This window comes from Lacerta agilis, chromosome 6 (genome assembly GCF_009819535.1).
Source record: "Lacerta agilis isolate rLacAgi1 chromosome 6, rLacAgi1.pri, whole genome shotgun sequence".
NCBI classification, from domain to species: domain Eukaryota; kingdom Metazoa; phylum Chordata; class Lepidosauria; order Squamata; family Lacertidae; genus Lacerta; species Lacerta agilis.
In genome coordinates, this window is record NC_046317.1 from 88,780,574 (window position 1) to 88,798,731 (window position 18,158).

Consider the following 18,158-nt stretch of genomic DNA (forward strand, 5'->3'; position numbering starts at 1 on the left):
GCAGGGTATGCAGTTCTGTCTCCAGGCACAGAGAGCTGGATCTGCTCAACATACGATGGGAAGGGACGTAGCTCAGAGGTAGAGCATCTGAGCTGCAGGTGGACCTCATGTTCAACACCTGACATCTTCAGACAGGGCTGCCTGAAGCCCCAGAGAGCTTCTGCCAGTGCTGAACTAGGTGGGCTGGTGGTCTAATTTGGTACAAGGCGACTTCCTATGCTCCGTGACAGAAATGGGAGCAGGGAGCAGGTAACGCTTTGTGAAGAAATCCTGTTTCCTGTGATAGGAGACAAAACTGCCTGGGTTGTTCTATGTTCCTTTTGTCTCCCATTACCTGCAACTCGGCACAACTTTAAGAAGGGGCACAGGAATTGGGCACAGCTATCAGGGAATGCAGCTTTTGGACGTATGTGAGCCCCAATTACCCTTGTTTCAAAAATTTGCCGCACACAGTTTCTCCTCCCCCCCTTTTTTTTTAAAAAAAAGAAGGAACCACAGCATTCTGTAGGCATTTTGTAGTCCCACTCTGGCGATCATTACTTAGGCAGACTAAAAGAGAGATAAATAATCATTCCTCAGTAAGACCCAGGGTAATTTGTTTGGTTTAGTTACACACACACACACACACAAACACACACACACAAACACACACACACACACGTGCAGCAGGAATATATCATGCCAGCGCACTACGGGATCCTCCTTTGCCTCCGATTGAGACGGGAGAGTCTGAACAGTGAGAAACAGCTGGGTAGCAGATGTTAAGAGTTAAACACGAGAAATCCTGACTCGACTGGGTGAGAGGAGCACTCAGAGCTTAGAGGAGAGTTTCAGCTGATGAAGTAGGAGCCTAACCTGGACGTTGTCTGATCTCTGCAGTGCCTGAAAGGAAAGGAGGGGGGAATCACAGCAACTCAACAGCTTAAAATCTGGCGGGGCTCTATTTATTTCTCTGCTCTCTGCAAAGCTGGGGTACTAGTAAGACGATCTTTGGGGACGTCGTTCAGCTCCTGTTTCTTCCACATTGAAGCCACTTGCTGGGAGCTGGACTTGGAGTGAAGAGTAACATGAAATCTACACAAAGGTAAGGCTAGTGACACCTCTTTTTAAATACAATTTTTTCCCCTCTTTTGCTTTGATTCTCTTTTTCATTTTGGGAGTTTGCTTTCCAATGCTGCACAGGTTTGGGCATGTTCAAGATCGTTTGGGGATGCCTGCATTTTGAAGCCGCCACTCGACATGCTGGTGCATGCAACTTAGACTGGGGCAGGACTTGGTGGCATGGGGGGGGGGTAGCTGCCTTTGGGCTTTAAAGAGATTTATGTACTCATTATTCTTTAATGTCCCCATCCCTTTTCTGCAGGGCATTAGGAAACGTCTGCTGCATCCCAAGGAGCAATTGAAATCACAGCTGTAATGGATGGGGTATCGCTCTCTTCATTGTCTCTGAGCGGATCTGTGGGGAGCAAGCGTTGCCGTGTCCTAATGGCAAGTAGCTAAAGTTAACAGCTACTTTCATTTCCATCCCTGATGCAGAAAAGGGGCCGGTGGGTGATTAGATGGGCAGAGCTTGCTCAAGGAGTTAATCGGACAGCAGTTTTCATTTAGCGCAAGAGCAGTTCGGTTTTAAATAGCCAGATGATCGTGACTAATACAGAAGAGGCACAGCTCAAAGGGATGCTGTTCTCGACACGGAAGGTCACTTTCCTTTTACTTTCCTAGCTTCGATTTGGTCCTGCCCTTCGACAAGCATTTGCACTTTGGGATGCGATCTAAGACATTTAGCACAGCCCACACATCGCCCTCGGCTGGACCTTCTGAAAGCAGCCACATCACCCCGGGATATGCTTCCGGTCCCCACTTACCTACAATATAACTTGACGAACAACCGGGAAACTGAGAGAGGAGCTATGGCAGACCCCGGGGAGGATGGAGACCTGAACGCCACCTGCAATGGCACGGGTGACTTCTGCGGCACAGGCAATGTTACGAGCTACAACCGCACTTCCCACGAACAGTCCCCGGACTTCTACATCGTCCTCCCTGTGATCTACTCCGTGATCTGTGCTGTGGGTCTGACGGGCAACACGGCCGTCATCTACGTGATCCTCAAAGCCCCAAAGATGAAGACGGTGACCAACATGTTCATCCTCAACTTAGCCATCGCCGACGACCTGTTCACTCTGGTCCTGCCCATCAACATCGCTGAGCATCTCTTGCACTACTGGCCTTTTGGGGAGGTCCTCTGCAAGGTCATCCTCTCGATAGACCACTACAACATCTTCTCCAGCATCTATTTCCTCACCGTCATGAGCATAGACAGGTACCTGGTGGTCCTAGCTACCGTCAGCTCCAAGCGGATGCCCCATCGCACTTACCGGGCTGCCCGCATCATCAGCTTTGGCATCTGGTTCCTAGTCACCCTTATCGTGTCCCCCTTCTTCATCTTCGCCAATGTCTACGAAGACGGTCTGGGCATCAAGAGCTGCGGCCTCAACTTCCCCCGGCCTGAACAATTTTGGTTCAAAGCCAGTAGGATCTACACGCTCATCCTGGCCTTTGCCATCCCCGTCTCCACCATCTGCATCCTGTACACCATGATGCTGTACAAACTGAGGAACATGCGCTTGAACTCCAACGCCAAAGCTCTGGACAAAGCCAAGAAGAAAGTCACCATCATGGTCTTCATCGTCATGGCCGTGTGTCTCTTCTGCTGGACGCCATTTCACCTGGCCACCATTGTGGCCTTGACCACTGACTTGCCCCAGACCCCTGTGGTCATTGGCGCCTCCTACTTCATCACCAGCCTGAGCTATGCCAACTCTTGCCTGAACCCGTTCTTGTACGCCTTCCTAGACGACAGCTTTCAGAAGAGTTTCAGGAAGATGCTGGAATGCAGAGCTGCTTGAAATATCAGCCGTGCCTCCTGGAGCCTCACCAAGGCCCCTTCCGTATTCATCAGGGCTGTTGACAGCAGCTCCTGCAAACTTTGCAACACGTGTCCCTGAAGAACTTTGCAGCAGTGTTTCATTTTCATTTGGATGCTGCTTATGTCTTCTCTGTAAGGGCCCTCCTGCCGTGCTTTCATTGCTTTTTCTGTTTTGCTTTGTTAGAATGCCTATAATATATATATATACTGTCAGAAAGGGGAAGGAAAAGAGATCTTGAACTTGTAGAAATGTCCTTTTGTGTGTCCTTAGTCTGCGTCTGCCCCCTGGTGGACAGTAACAGGGGGAAACCCTAATTAAATAAACAGCATGAAAATGAGTGGTTGGGGGTCTCTGTGTGGATGGGCTTGGGTGGTTATTTTTATTTATTGGTAAAATATTTGTACCCTTCCTGTAACCCCAGAAACAGCCTCTGCAAGGCAGCTCACAGGTAGCTAAAATATACATTCCAATACAATGCTTTGTTTAAAGGGCTGGATTAAAAACACAATTGTGCAGCAGATAATAGAATCATAGAATTGTAGACTTGGGAGGGACCCTGAGAATCATCTAGTCCAACCCCCTGCAATGCAGGAACACACAGCTGTTCCATATGTGGATTGAACCTGCAACCTTGGCATCATCACCACCATGCTCTAACCAACGGAGCAGATGAGCAAGTCCAATCAAACACTTAGAATCATAGAATTGTAGAGTTGGGAGGGACTCTGAGGATCATCTAGTCCAACCCCCTGCAATGCAGGAATCTCAGCTACAGCATCCATGACAGATGGCCATCCAACCTGTGCTTAAAACCATCCAAGGAAGGAGAGTCTACCACCACCTTAGGGAGACCGTTCCACTGTCCAACAGCTCCTAATGTCAGAAAGTTCTTCCCATGTTTAGTCAGAATCTCCTTTCATGTAACTTGAAGTCATTTGTTTGAGTCCTACCCTCCAGAGCAGGAGAGAACAAGCACGCTCCCTTGATGTAATAGAAATAATTTTTTACACCTGACCCACCTAAATGGCACAAAAGAGGGAGCCAGGTGAACCTCTCTGGGCAGGAAGTTCTACAACTTGGGTGCCACAACGGAAAAGGCTCTGCCTTGCATACTAGCAAACCACATTTCTGATGGCAATGGGGCGCAAGACAGGGTGTCAGATGATGTGCTCAGGGGATCCAGGGAAGTAAGTTTATAGGGATTTCTGGAAAACAAGAATCATTGTAAATTGCGACCAGAAACAGACTGGAATCTAAGGCATACGAAAGCCCTGCTAGATCAGGCCAAAGGTCTAGCTAGTTCATTATCCTGTGGTCAATGAGATGCCTCTCCTGGGAAGCTTGAGTGAAATAGCAACTCTCCCTAATTGTGATCTCTAGCAGCCAATGCTCAGAGGCTGTATGCCTCTGACAGTGGACATGCAACATAGCCATCGTGGCTAGTAGCCATTGATATCCATGAATATCCCCCATGAATTTGCATTACATTACATTTCCTACAAGGTCAAGGCAGTGGAGATGGTTCTTCCCTCCTCATTTTTATCTCACAACGACCCTGTGAGGTAGGCTATGCTGAGAGGCAGTGACTGGCCCCAGGTTGCCCAGCGAGCTCCATGGCTGAGTAGGGACTTGAACCCAGGTCTCCCAGCCTGACGTTCTATCTGCCATGCCACACCGGCTCTTATGCATGTGTCTAATCCTGTTTGAAAGCCATCCAAGTCGATGGCCATCCCTACGTCGTGTGCTGGTAAATTGGAACAGTACCTATGTGCAGTTTTAACTATTTGTTGCTTGAAGGAGTCCTCCCAGCTACTTCTAGGTGTGTACCCAATAAGGCAGTTGTTGTAACAGACAGGCTCTATCCCTATCCCAGCTTCTGTATCTCCCCCTCCCAAGCGGCAGCCAAGCAGGCAAAGACTTGGCCAGCGTGCAACCTTCTGCTCCTCCCTCTTCCATCCTCTCTTGGTCCTGGGAAACAGTGGGGGAGGAGAGTTGGGGGCTGAAGGAGGAGGTGTGGAAGTCCTTGACTCGACACCAGCCTGACCTATCTCCCCCTTCTGCACCTGTTCTTCACTCTCCAATCCTGCAGCTTCTCCTCCTCCCTCTGACTCTTGTCTCCCAGCTGCTACAGGTCCTCTCAGTTCACTGATCCCTTCTTTAAAGTCAGCGTTCAACCCCACTTCTCCTGGTGCCCTCATATCATCCGGCCAGCACTCCTCTGTGTCCAGCCAGTCCCTGCGCCAATCAGCTGTTCTCCTGAGCATCTTCAGCACTGACCTGCTGGACAGCTCCTGGCCACCCTGGCAGGATTTTGAAACACATGTTAGAGCTAGTAGGAATGAGGCCAGGAGCCAGGTGCACTTAAATACCAGGTGAGAGGAATCTCAGGCCTGGGGGCCAAATGCAGCCTTCCAGGTTTCTTTTTATGTCAGGAGTCTCTCCAGACCACACCCTTCACTGGCTCTGCATCACCCCACAAGGGATTTTGCCTGGCTGGAATTTGTCCTTGAGTGCTAATAATTCTTTTTGCATGCCTGGATGGACAGGGGTGGGTGGCTGTGGGTGGAAACTAGCCTACTATGCGAATATAAAATTTACATTTGTTACTCCAGTCAGAGTAGGCAGCAGTGAGCTAGATGGAAATGCAGTATGATCTAAATGCCTGCCAAGAAACCATGTCTTGTTCCACCTTCCTGACACCCAACTCTACCTGTCTCTAGACTCTTGTTGTTGTTGTTGTTGTTGTTCAGTCATTCAATTGTGTCCGACTCTTCATGACCCCATGGACCAGAGCACGCCAGGCACGCCTATCTTTCACTGCCTCCCGCAATTTGGCCAAACTCATGTTGGTAGCTTCGAGAACACTGTCCAACCATTTCATCCTCAGTCGTTCCCCTTCTCCGTCTTACAAGAGACTGTTCTTCCACCTTGATGTTTCATTTCCTGGAACTGTGGTGTAGTGGTTAAGAGTGGTAGACTCGTAATCTGGGGAACCGGGTTCGTGTCTCCACTCCTCCACATGCAGCTGCTGGGTGACCTTGGGCTAGTCACACTTCTTTGAAGTCTCTCAGCCCCACTCACCTCACAGAGTGTTTGTTGTGGGGGAGGAAGGGAAAGGAGAATGTTAGCCGCTTTGAGACTCCTTTGGGTAGTGAAAAGCGGGATATCAAATCCAAACTCCTCCTCCTCCTCCCGAGAAGTCAGAGTGTTTGTGGATATTTAATAAAATGCCTAAAATCTGAGATCAGGAAGGGAAGGCATCACAGAAAACAGGCGTTCTGAGTCACATTTCCCCTTTCCTTTCCATTTGGGAAATAGCAGTTTGTTCTGCCTCTTAAATGGATCCTATTTTTGTCCCTTTCCTCTGCTCCTTTTGCCGTGATGGTATGATTCACACATTAGAACACAGCACAAAAGGGGTTTATCAAACATCCAGCATCAGGGCACAGCGCTCTAAAAGCACTTCACTGAATCTGCGCCTTAGCACAGTTCTGAAGGCCATGAATATTTCTTTCCCTTTATTTTTTGATAAGTGCTTTAAAAACAACAACACCCTTCTGTCTCCAAAATAAATCATGTGTAAAAGTATTTGGCACTCGGGGACTCTGGCAGGGAACTTGGCGTTCTGTGTGAGTGTGATTGCATCGCTGCCAAACAAATTGCATTCTCCATGCCGCATGTCGTCTGCTTCTCTGACCTTGTTTCAAACATGCAAAGAGATTGATGGCAGCTCTCTGGGGAATTTAAGAAGTCTCCTAGCCTGAGTCTCAAAACCCCTGTGAAAATATTTGACCTCAGTTCCCTTGCTGAACAATCTTTGCTTGGAGATATCAATGAAATCATGAAGGGGGGGGTGAATCCTGGCTGCAGGTGGTGGGATCTGGGTCTGCACATTGGACAGCACCAGCTAGGAGAAGTAGCTAGGACAAGATCAGGGATCAGTTGTGCTTGGACACCCAACTCCCAACAGCTCCTGCCAGCATGCTCAGTGGTCAGGGACCATGGGCATTGTAGTGAAAGATTCGGGACAGATAAAAGAAAGTTCTTCACACAGCACACAATTAAACTATGAAACTCGCTCACAAAGGAGGCAGTGATGGCCACCAGGCGGCTTCAAAATGGGATTCGGCAAATTTGTGGAGAAGAGGACTATTGATCAGTGATGGGACATGTCTTGATGCCACCTAGGGCAGGTGTGTGCAGTAGGGGTGGGGGGCAGAGGATAAATGGAGCCCACCACACCTGCCCAGCCACCGCCACTGCTGGAGCAACACCAGCCCCGAGTGGCATGGCTGCTGCGCCCACCTATTGCAGCCCTCCCTGGATCTGAGCCTTGCAAGGCTGCTCAGGGAGGGTGGTGTGGGGATGTAACAGCCATGATTTTTCAACATCAACTTTGTTGGACTGGTCGTATTGTTCGGATGCCTAATTATCGCCTTCCAAAGCAATTTCTCTATTCCGAACTGAAAAATGGAAAATGTAATGCTGGAGGTCAACAACAACAACAACAACAACAACAACAACAACAACAACAACAACAATTTATTATTTATACCCTGCCCATCTAGCTGGGTTTCCCCAGCCACTCTGGGTAGCTTCCAACAAAATATTAAAATACAATAGTCTATTAAAAATTAAAAGCTTCCCTAAAGAGGTTCAAAGACTCTCTCAAGGCAAATCTTTTTTTAAAAAAAATTTACAATTAACACCAACAACTGGGAAACACTGGTCTGCAGGCACTCCAATTGGAGAACAGCATTTACCAAAAGTGTCATGGACTTTGAAGATGCTCGAACTCAGGACGCAAGGGAGAAACGTGCTAAGAGGAAGGCACGCTTGGTAAATCCACACCGTGATCAGCTCCCACCTGGAAACCAATGTCCCCACTGTGGAAGGACGTGTGGATCCAGAACTGGCCTCTGCAGTCACTTACGGACTCACTTTTAAAAGCGTGTTTATGGAAGACAATCTTACTCGGCTATGAGGGATCGCCAAAGAAAGAAAGAAGAAGAAGAAGAAGAAGAAGAAGAAGAAGAAGAAGAAGAAGAAGAAGAAGAAGAAGAAGAAGAAGAAGAAGAGTTTGGATTTGATATCCCGCTTTTCACTACCCGAAGGAGTCTCAAAGCGGCTAACATTCTCCTTTCCCTTCCTCCCCCACAACAAACACTCTGTGAGGTGAGTGGGGCTGAGAGACTTCAGAGAAGTGTGACTAGCCCAAGGTCACCCAGCAGCTGCATGTGGAGGAGACACGAACCCGGTTCCCCAGATTACGAGTCTACCGCTCTTAACCACTACACCACCCCTCAATCCTACCCCTGATGGCTATGCTCTGCCTCCACAACTGGTGGCAGAAATTCATTGAAAGACCAGTTGCTGGAAGCCACAGGAGGGGAGAGGGCTCTTATTCTTGAATCTGGTGTTTAGGCCTTCTACAGGCATCTGAGCGGCCACTGTGACAACTGTGGTGGAGTAGATGGGCCTTTGGCCTGATCCTTCAAACTCTTCTTATGTTCTGATGTCCAGCAACATGTGGAGGTTCTCCAGCCCTGATCCACACTCTGGAAAAGGTTCAGACAGAAACCTTCCCTTCCACCTCCATTCTCAACACTGGGTTTCATTTCATAAACAAGCCCTGCGCATTGCAATGTAAAGGTTATTAATATGGGACTGTAATTGATGGAAGCCAGCCTAAAGATGAATCAATAAGGTATTAGATGTCCAAAGTTCTGACTAGGGAGCCTACAGCAAGGTAAAAATCAATATGCACGTGGTCGAGATTTTGCCAAGACAAATTTATTAGGCGACTCAATGCAGTCCTCGTTGTTTAGAGTCATTAATCTCCGACTTAACTCCTCTCTTGAATGATATTCCAAAGCCATTTGGACACATTAGCAAGCCCTTTGGGTCCTTTGTGGTGACAACCACAGGCAAGGATGGCAGTGGAGGGATAAATAGAACTAATTGCACTGAAAAAGTATCTCAAGTGCAGGCTGTCTTCCTTTTTTGCAATTAAATTCTTTTTAAGATAAGGATACCAACCATAATAACAAAAGCAAGAAAATTCCCTCCCCCATACTACAAAGGTAAAGGTAAAGGGACCCCCGACTCTGTGGTTGCGGCGCTCATCTCGCGTTACTGGCCGAGGGAGCCGGCGTACAGCTTCCGGGTCATGTGGCCAGCATGACAAAGCCGCTTCTGGCGAACCAGAGCAGTGCACGGAAACACCGTTTACCTTCCTGCCAGAGCGGTACCTATTTATCTACTTGCACTTTTGACATGCTTTCGAACTACTAGGTGGGCAGGAGCTGGGACCGAGCAACGGGAGCTCACCCCATCGCGGGGATTCGAACCGCCGACCTTCTGATCAGCAAGCCCTAGGCTCTGTGGTTTAACCCACAGCGCCACCCACGTTAGTAAATGTAAATAAACTCTATGGCCAGGGATTCATGTGATGGCTCTGTTTCCCATCCCAGAATCCCAAGGATGCAGCATAGAACCCCAAGGATAGTGGCAACTGGCCTCCTATGGGAAGTCTCTTTGATTTCTAAGAGGGAGCTGCTATCGTGTTCCTATCTGCCTCGTTAACAGATTTATTGCTTCTAGAACTGGATCAAAATGCCCCCGTCCCCACAATTCCATACTTTGTTTGTTTCTTGCATATCTCCTGCATTTATAGCCCACTGTTTTCTCCAAGAAGCTCTGGGCAGTACACGTGGTTCTCCACCCTCCTCACTGAATGTCCACAATGACCCTGTGAGGTAGGTTAGGCTGAGAGACAGCCTAGGCTGAGCTTCATGGCCAAGTGGCATTTGAACCCTGGTCTCCCAGGCCCTAGTCTGACACCCTGACCGCTATAACACACTGGCTCTCTTTCATCACAGTCACTGTGTTCCCACTCTGCAGCCTATTTCTGGAGACAGAGGGGCACATTTGAGAAGGGATAAAACTCCCTAGAGCTTGGCTTGCTTGCTCCAATCAACTGGACACCATCCCACTTGGAGCAAGGAATGGCAGAAGAGGTTGGTGGATACCAGCTGGTCATTCTCTCTCTCTCTCTCTCTCTCTCTCTCTCTCTCTCTCTCTCTCTCTCTCTCTCTCTCTCTTTCTCTCTCTCTCTCAAATAAAAGGTATTTCAACCCCTGTCTCCCTGCAATTTTTTGCTGAACTTTGGGCGGTTTGAAAGTCTGGATGGCCTTGCCTAGTGAATGTTTTTGGCCCCCAGGCTGGATAGCTAACTGTTCCCACCCCCCATGTGCCAACTTTCACAAGTGAGTGGGGCACCCCACCTGTCAGTCACTTGATGTCAAAGTGACATCAGATGACTGACAGATGGATTGGATCCAAACAAAATTAGTTGTACCATTTCCAACTAAATGAATGAGACTTAAGTCATTACATTTTTTTTCTTAATGGTTTAAAAGGGACTTAAGTTCCACTGAGATGTAAGTTTGACCGACCAAATCAAGGGTCTGGAAACTAAGCCTTATGAGGAAAGGTTGAAGGAGCTTGGTATGTTTAGCCTGAAAAAGAGGAGACTTGAGAGGCGATATGAGAGCCATCTTCAAATATCTCACGAGATGTCACATGAAAGATAAAGCAAGCTTGTTTTCTCCTGTTCCCAAGGGTAGGACTCAAACCAATAGCTTCAAGTTACAAGAAATGAGATTCTGACTAAACATCAGGGGGGACGGGGACTTTCCAACAATAAGAGCTGGAGTGGAACAGATTCTCTTGAGGAGGTTGTGGACTCTCCTTCCTTGGAGGTTTTAAAGCAGAGGTTGGATGGACATCTGTCCTGGATGCTTCAGCTGAGATTCCTGCATTGCAGGGGGTTGGACTAGATGACCCTTGGGGTCCCTTCCAACTCTACAATTCTATGCTATATGTGACCCACTCTCTGCAGTTAAGTCTGGATGTCACACACAGAGCCAGGCAATATTCTCCTCCGTGTTTGCCGCAGGTGGCATGTGGCATGCCCTGTTGAACACCTTTTACAGTAAGCAAATCTCCAAACCATGTAAGCTACAGAACCATGTCTTCATTATCAAACACCCATTGCATAAACCCACATAGTCGGAGAGTAACTGAGTAGCACTGACAGTCCACAAAACATCAGAGCTTGAGAATTTGCCAGGCTTACTAAGCATGTCACTTAGCTGTCTTGAGCCAAAGAGTTTGCATAGCATTACATCAAATCTAAATGGCAGATTCGGATGTTTGGATGTGTCAATGATGTGACCGCGTGCTTGGTGGCATAACCCTTGCATCACCCATCACTGCCACCAAATCTGCCTTTAAACAAAGCTCTCCCAAAGCTTGTTTTCTACTGCCCTGGAGGGTAGGACTCAAACCAATGGCTTCAAGTTACAAGAAAGGAGATTCCAACTAAACATCAGGAAGAACTTTCTGACAGTTACAGGTGGGTAGCCGTGCTGGTCTGCCATAGTCGAAACAAAATAGAAAATTCTTTCCAGTAGCACCTTAGAGACCAACTGAATTTGTTCTTGGTATGAGCTTTCGTGTGCATGCACACGAGGTATCTGAAGAAGTGTGCATGCACACGAAAGCTCATACCAAGAACAAACTCAGTTGGTCTCTAAGGTGCTACTGGAAAGAACTTTCTGACAGTAAGAGCTGTCCCAACAGTGGAATGGTCTCTCCTTCCTTGGAGCTCTCCTTCCTTGGAGGATTTTAAGCAGAGGTTGGATGGCCATCTGTCATGGATGCTTTAGCTGAGATTCCTGCACTGCAGGGGGGTTGGACTAGATGACCCTTGGCGTCCCTTCCAGTTCTATGATTGTATGATTCTAATTCTCCAGTTCTGTGATACTGTGGTATGCCTCTCTAAGTATTTGTGCCTTTCATTTTTATTTTATTTTATTTATTTATTTTTTGCCCAAGTGTAGTACTTTACATTTCCCCCTGTTAAAATTCATCTTGTTTGCTTTAGAGAACTGGGCCAAAGCAAACAAGATGAATTTTAACGGGGAGAAATGTAAAGTACTACACTTTGGCAAAAAAAATGAAAGGCACAAATACAGGATGGGTGACACCTGGCTTGAGAGCAGTACATGTGAAAAGGATCTAGGAGTCTTGGTAGACCATAAACTTGACATGAGCCAACAGTGTGATGCAGCAGCTAAAAAAGCCAATGCAATTCTGGGCTGCATCAGCAGGAGTATAGCATCTAGATCAAGGGAAGTCATAGTACCACTGTATTCCGCTCTGGTCAGACCTCACCTGGAATACTGTGTCCAGTTCTGGGCACCACAGTTCAAGAAGGATACTGACAAGCTGGAACGTGTCCAGAAGAGGGCAACCAAAATGGTCAAAGGCCTGGAAACAATGCCTTATGAGGAACGGCTTAGGGAGCTGGGTATGTTTAGCCTGGAGAAGAGAAGGTTAAGGGGTGATATGATAGCCATGTTCAAATATATAAAGGAGGGTCATATAGAGGAGGGTGAAAGGTTGTTTTCTGCTGCTCCAGAGAAGTGGACATGGGGCAATGGATTCAAACTACAAGAAAGAAGATTCTACCTAAACATTAGGAAGAACTTCCTGACAGTGAGAGCTGTTGGACAGTGGAATTTGCTGCCAAGGAGTGTGGTGGAGTCTCCTTCTTTGGAGGTCTTTAAGCGGAGGCTTGACAGCCATCTGTCAGGAATGCTTTGATGGTGTTTCCTGCTTGGCAGAGGGTTGGACTGGATGGCCCTTGTGGTCTCTTCCAACTCTATGATTCTATGATTCTATAATCGCTGGCTGTTGGGCTGATGGGAGATATAAGGCAGTTCCATATCTTTAAAGCCCATCCAAGGCACATTCAATGCACACCACTTTCCCTAAAGAATCACGAAAACAGTAGTTTCCCACTCACCGAGCTGCAAATCTCTGAACCCTTAACAGAATGCAGTTCCCAGGTTACTATGGGGAAAGCTATGTACAATAGAGAAAGTATGCTTTTTAATTATAATTGTTTTTTAGAATGTCCTAATCTATTTCTACTATGGTTTTGTTTTTTGAATTGTATGTCTGTTTGCTGCCCAGGGCTCCTTGAGGAGGAAGGGCAGGATATCAATTCAACAAAAAATAAAATAATAATAAACATGTAGTGTAGATATACTGGATAGTTCACAACAGCTGGGTGGACCCTGTTAGCTACCCCTTTCTCATTCATTGTGTCAAACGTAGCCAGTATTGGATCTCCACTGAGAAGCCAGCAGCAACTTCTAGAATCCTATCTCAGAAGATACCAGGTGTCATAAGTAGCCAGTAGGAGCTTCTAGCCAGTGCTATATAACTGCTGCCTCTTGCCTTCCTGCACACAAGCTAACCTGCTTTATGACAACATGTCCTTGCTAGATTTTAGGCCAGCCACTCTACCCATAGGTTTGAGAAATCCCACATAGCAGATTTCATGTGCTACCCTACCTAAAGGCCTAATTTCATGCATTTAGCAGGCATTGAAAGCTGTTCAAGGGAGGTGGTTTAATCTGCAAAGGAAGGAGAAATGAACTCTAGCTAATGAATCCTGACTTTGTTTGTATATTTAAAAAGTGGTTTATATATTTCAAAAGAAGAAGGGGCTTCAGGTGATTAAGAAAAAGAAATAAAACAGCGCCACAAGGATAGAAGCTGCCTAAGATTGTAGGCATGGCAAGCAAATTCATCTTGAAAATGGAATATTGCTGCATCAGATGCATAGATGTTGTTGTTGTTGTTGTTGTTGTTGTTGTTAATACCCCAGCTATTGGCCTGGGTTTCCCCAGCCACTCTAGCTGGCTTTCAGCAAAATATTAAAATTGAACAATTCATCAAATATTAAAAGCTTCCCTAAACAGGGCTGCCTTCAGATGTCTTCTAAAAGTCAGGAAGTTGTTTATTTCCTTGACATCTGATGGGAGGGCGTTCCACCAGGAGGGCGCCACTACCGAGAAGGCCCTCTGCCTGGTTCCCCGTAACTTCACTTCTCACAGTGAGGGAACTGCCAGAAGACCCTCGGAAGAGGACCTCAGTATCTGGGCTGGACCATGTGGGTGGAGATGCTCGTTCAGGTATACAGGGCCAAACCCATTTAGGGCTATAAAGGTCAGCACTTTGAATTGTGCTCAGAGCGGATTGCTACATTCCTAACAAGTGATGACTCCAATGAAATTGATGGAGGGAAGAAGGAGGAGGACAGCAAAAGACCATTCATCGTGCGGCTGGGGAGCATGCATCCTACTTTACAGAGGGTGGTTCTCTACCTGAATGACTGTCAGAGAAAGCCACTTCCACTTGATCAAGAGATGGAATTGCGGGCAGGCATGACCCCCCCCCCCACGTGCGCTCAGGGTTATTCCCAGCCCTGCACAATTGGGGAGATTCCCGGCTGCGTCACCCGCCAGCTGACCAATCCGGTCGGCCGGGGGGCGTGGCTTGCGCTATTTAAGCAGGACGCAGTCGGGGGAATGCCCTCTTGCCCGCTTCCAGCTGCCCCGGTTTTCCCACCCCCCCATCCATTCAAGGTTTTCTTTTCTGGACCTTGCTATGGACTCTGGTTGGTCGCCGTTGAGGGGCCTGGTAGGATTTTTTTTTCCATCTGGCAAACTGGCACCGGCCATTTGGTTTTTCGCCAACCTCGTAGCAATTTGTCACAACTCTTGGTCTTGGTGGTTAGGCATTGGAATATTTCTGTAGAAGTGATGGGGTGAGGTTGCGCCATCTCCTGCCCCGCAATTTGAAGGGTATTCCGCTAAAGGATTCCTGGGGGCGTGGCCCTGTCCGCAGCCTAGGGAGTTTAGGGACTAAGTCACGCCCCCTATTGGTGACCCCAGGGGGAGTTCCCAGTTGATGTGAATCAGCAGGACTCCACCTACTGGTGGTTAACCCTTCCCGGACTCCCAGCACATGGGCTGGGGTCAGATATAGTCAGTTAGGTCCTATGCCTAAGCCAATAGTGCTCAACATCCGTAACCAATAATTTGTGGCCGTTTTCCACCCATTAACCTTATATACATTGTCTCATGTGTCTTTATTTCACCACCGGGGGGGGGGGGGTGTTTGTGACATAGTCACGCAATAGACCTCCATTTGAAAGAGACCTCTATCTGAAGGGCTGTCCACCAGCCCAAGTCTTAGAATCCTAAGATAGGGAAGGAGGAAGGCTTGACGCTGTCCAGGAAAGTTGAGCAGGGAAATGTATCACCAACTTGGCAGGGGGTTGGACTAGATGGCCCTTGTGGTCTCTTCCAACTCTATGATTCTATGATTCTATGACTCCGAGTCTTCCCCACTACGGCGAGATCAATTGTGTGTCTCTTCAGAGCAACCATTTCTAAATTGTTCCATTCGTATGAATTAGTATACATTGTTTTTATGCAAAAACTCCATCCTCTTTTGCAGTGTTATTTAATGTTGGTGATGCATGTCGGTTTTTTGTCGGCAACCCAGCTTTAAAGCAAAACCCTCCAGCACCACCTAGTGATGCCTTAACTGATGGAAGAAGGCTGAGGCGGCAAACCATGACTTTGGGCTCCCTTAGGGAGACCTGGGGGCTTTGTGCCTCAACAGGGTCATTGTTGGGGAAGGGAGGAAGGAGGAATCAGAGTACAGGGCAAAAGGGATGCTGTCTTTCAAATTAAGTCCCCCACAACCCCAGACACACAGAGATGATGGTGGGGAGCAGTGCTTTTTTCTGGGGGGATGAAGGGGTACACATACCCCTAAATATTTTGTGAATCTAAGCTTGGCCTCATTGAGGGGCAGTATTTCAATATGAGTAGGAAAATGAGAGTACCCCTAAACTTTTTTTTTAAAAAGAAAAAAGCACTGGTGGGGAGCAAAGTTCTTGCCAGACAAAGCGATGCCTCCTCCCTCCCTCCCTGTCCTGGGGGTTCTCCCAACCAATTTTGGGGAGCACGGGGGAAGAAGAGGGGGGGAGCCTTGTTGCAAGAACAGAAGTCCTTGAATAGGCTTCTGCTCACGGGGCTGGTTAGACAAATCCTGCTCTTGGAATGCAATTTGAGGGCACAGATGTCGCACCAAAGCACATTTTATGAAACGCATCAAGGCGAAGGTTAAGAAGCATTGGGTTGCATTCAGTGCAAGTTCTACTCAAAGTAGACCCATTGGAATGAATGGGCATGGCTAACATAGTTTCATTAATTTCAGTGGGTCAACTCTGAGTAGGCCTTCATTGGAGATTACCCATTATCTCTCCTTTTTTGGGAAGAGGTGAGAGTAAAAAGGCATTGTTTAGGGTGCTAGAGTAGGAGCTGGGAAACCAGGGTTCAAATTCCCACTCGAGATCCGTATAACCACCTTGAGCTGTTTGGAGGAAAGGTAGGGTTTAGATAAATAAGGAAATAACTACAAGGATCATTCCAGGAAGGAATGTCAGTGCAAGTAGAGTTTTGTTTCCCCTTAACATTTTAAGAACCTCCTGCAAAGGTTCTTCACAGAGCATAGAACTTAATTTGGAACCGTGAACAGGAGCAATTCTCCTAGGTCAAAGAACAACTGCAACTTTTTCATATACTGTAGGTAAAAAGGTAAAGGGACGCCAGACCATCAGGTCCAGTCGTGTCCGACTCTGGGGTTGCGGCGCTCATCTCGCTCTATAGACCGAGGGAGCCGGCGTTTGTCTGCAGACAGTTTCTGGGTCATGTGGCCAGCATGACTAAGCCGCTTCTGGCGAACCAGAGCAGCGCACGGAAACGCCGTTTACCTTCCCGCTGGAGCGGTTCCTATTTATCTACTTGCACTTTGACGTGCTTTTGAACTGCTAGGTGGGCAGGAGCTGGGACCGAGCAACGGGAGCTCACCCCATGGCAGGGATTCGAACCGCCGACGTTCTGATCAGCAAGCCCTAGACTCTGTGGTTTAACCCACAGTGCCACCTGGGTCCCTATACTGTAGGTAGCATAGCCCAAATGTGTTGTGATGACATTCTTTGTACACCAGAGAGAGCTCTTATCCCAGTTTTCAAATGCTACCTTGGGTAACAGTATCCAATATTTTTTAAGGTAATATTGATAGCTGCTAATGTGACTATAGGCTTTATAGAGTAATCGGCTAGAGATTTACAGTCATTGCTTGTGTGTGTGTGTGTGTGTGTTGCGGGGTGTGTGTGTGTGTCTCAATCAATGGCTGCAAACTCTGATCAGTAGCTGTGCAAGTGACTTGTACATTTGCTTATTTCTATGGCTGTTTGTGTACACATGAGTAACTATTTGTGTGTAGCAGAAGCCATGGGGGGAAACCAAAATACATAAAACAGAGTGAAGTATATCACATGGTTAAAATGATTATTAAAACCAGGCATGCCTTCAGATCCCCTGTATGCACAGAATCTGGTGGTTCTGATCCAATCAAGCTTATGCCAAAGCCACTTGTGCATTGTCATCTTTTTTAGAAAAGAAAGAAAGAAAGCGCAGCTCTCTCCCTCTCTTTCTATCCCTTGTCATGAATCGGCTGGCTGCAGTGGGAGCTGGGGAACCCAATCCCCAAGGGAAGAAGGCTCAGAGGCAGGGGATTGGTGGTGGCAGGATGACATACTGTACATTCAACGGTCAAAGGAAGAAGAGGGAGCAAACTGGGAGGAGGAAGTGTTGGAAGCTGAAAAGGTAATAGGGTTTAGGGAACAGGAGGATCCTGTGCCAGAGGGTAGTCTGGATACACACACACACACACACACACACACACACACACACACAAAACAGAGAGCTTTCTTACAATTTATGTCTTTTCTTTATTAAGATACTTGTATGCCACCATCAGTCTTCAGGCTGTGTAGGGAAAAAAACTGAAAAAAATTGAAGACATAAGCATAAAAACAGGCATAGGCAAACTCAACCCTCCAGATGTTTTGGAACTACAACTCCCATCATCCCTGGCTAACAGGGCCAGTGGTCAGGGATGACGAGGATTGTAGTCCCAAAACATCTGGAGTTTGCCAGATGCCGGGTGAGTTTGCCTATGCCTGCATAAGAAGATTATGTGATACAAAATAAAGGCAACTGAAACTGAGCATGAACAAATTGCACACTAGAAAATGCCTGATTGCTGAAGAGGTAACAGGGTTTAGTGGGCAGGGAGAGGCTGTGGCAGAGAGCAGTCCATAATCAGAGAGAGAAGCAGAGGCTGGAGAGGACGGGGCCAAGAGGCAGAGATCAGGCAGGCTGCTGAAGAAGCCAGGGAGCAGCGGCAGAGGAAACCTCTTCGCCGCCTGGGGCGGTGCCGTGAAGGCAC

At 47.5% G+C, this 18,158-nt stretch overlaps 1 protein-coding gene across 1 annotated transcript; it reads left to right on the forward strand.

Annotated features, from left to right (window-relative positions):
* The first annotated feature begins 710 nt into the window (after positions 1–710).
* NPBWR2 (neuropeptides B and W receptor 2) lies at positions 711–3,248 on the forward strand. Its single transcript, XM_033153747.1, has 2 exons — positions 711–1,084; positions 1,364–3,248. The coding sequence occupies exon 2, from the start codon at positions 1,845–1,847 to the stop codon at positions 2,907–2,909; it is 1,065 nt and encodes a 354-aa protein (XP_033009638.1). The 5' UTR covers positions 711–1,084; positions 1,364–1,844; the 3' UTR covers positions 2,910–3,248.
* Positions 3,249–18,158: the final 14,910 nt, after the last annotated feature.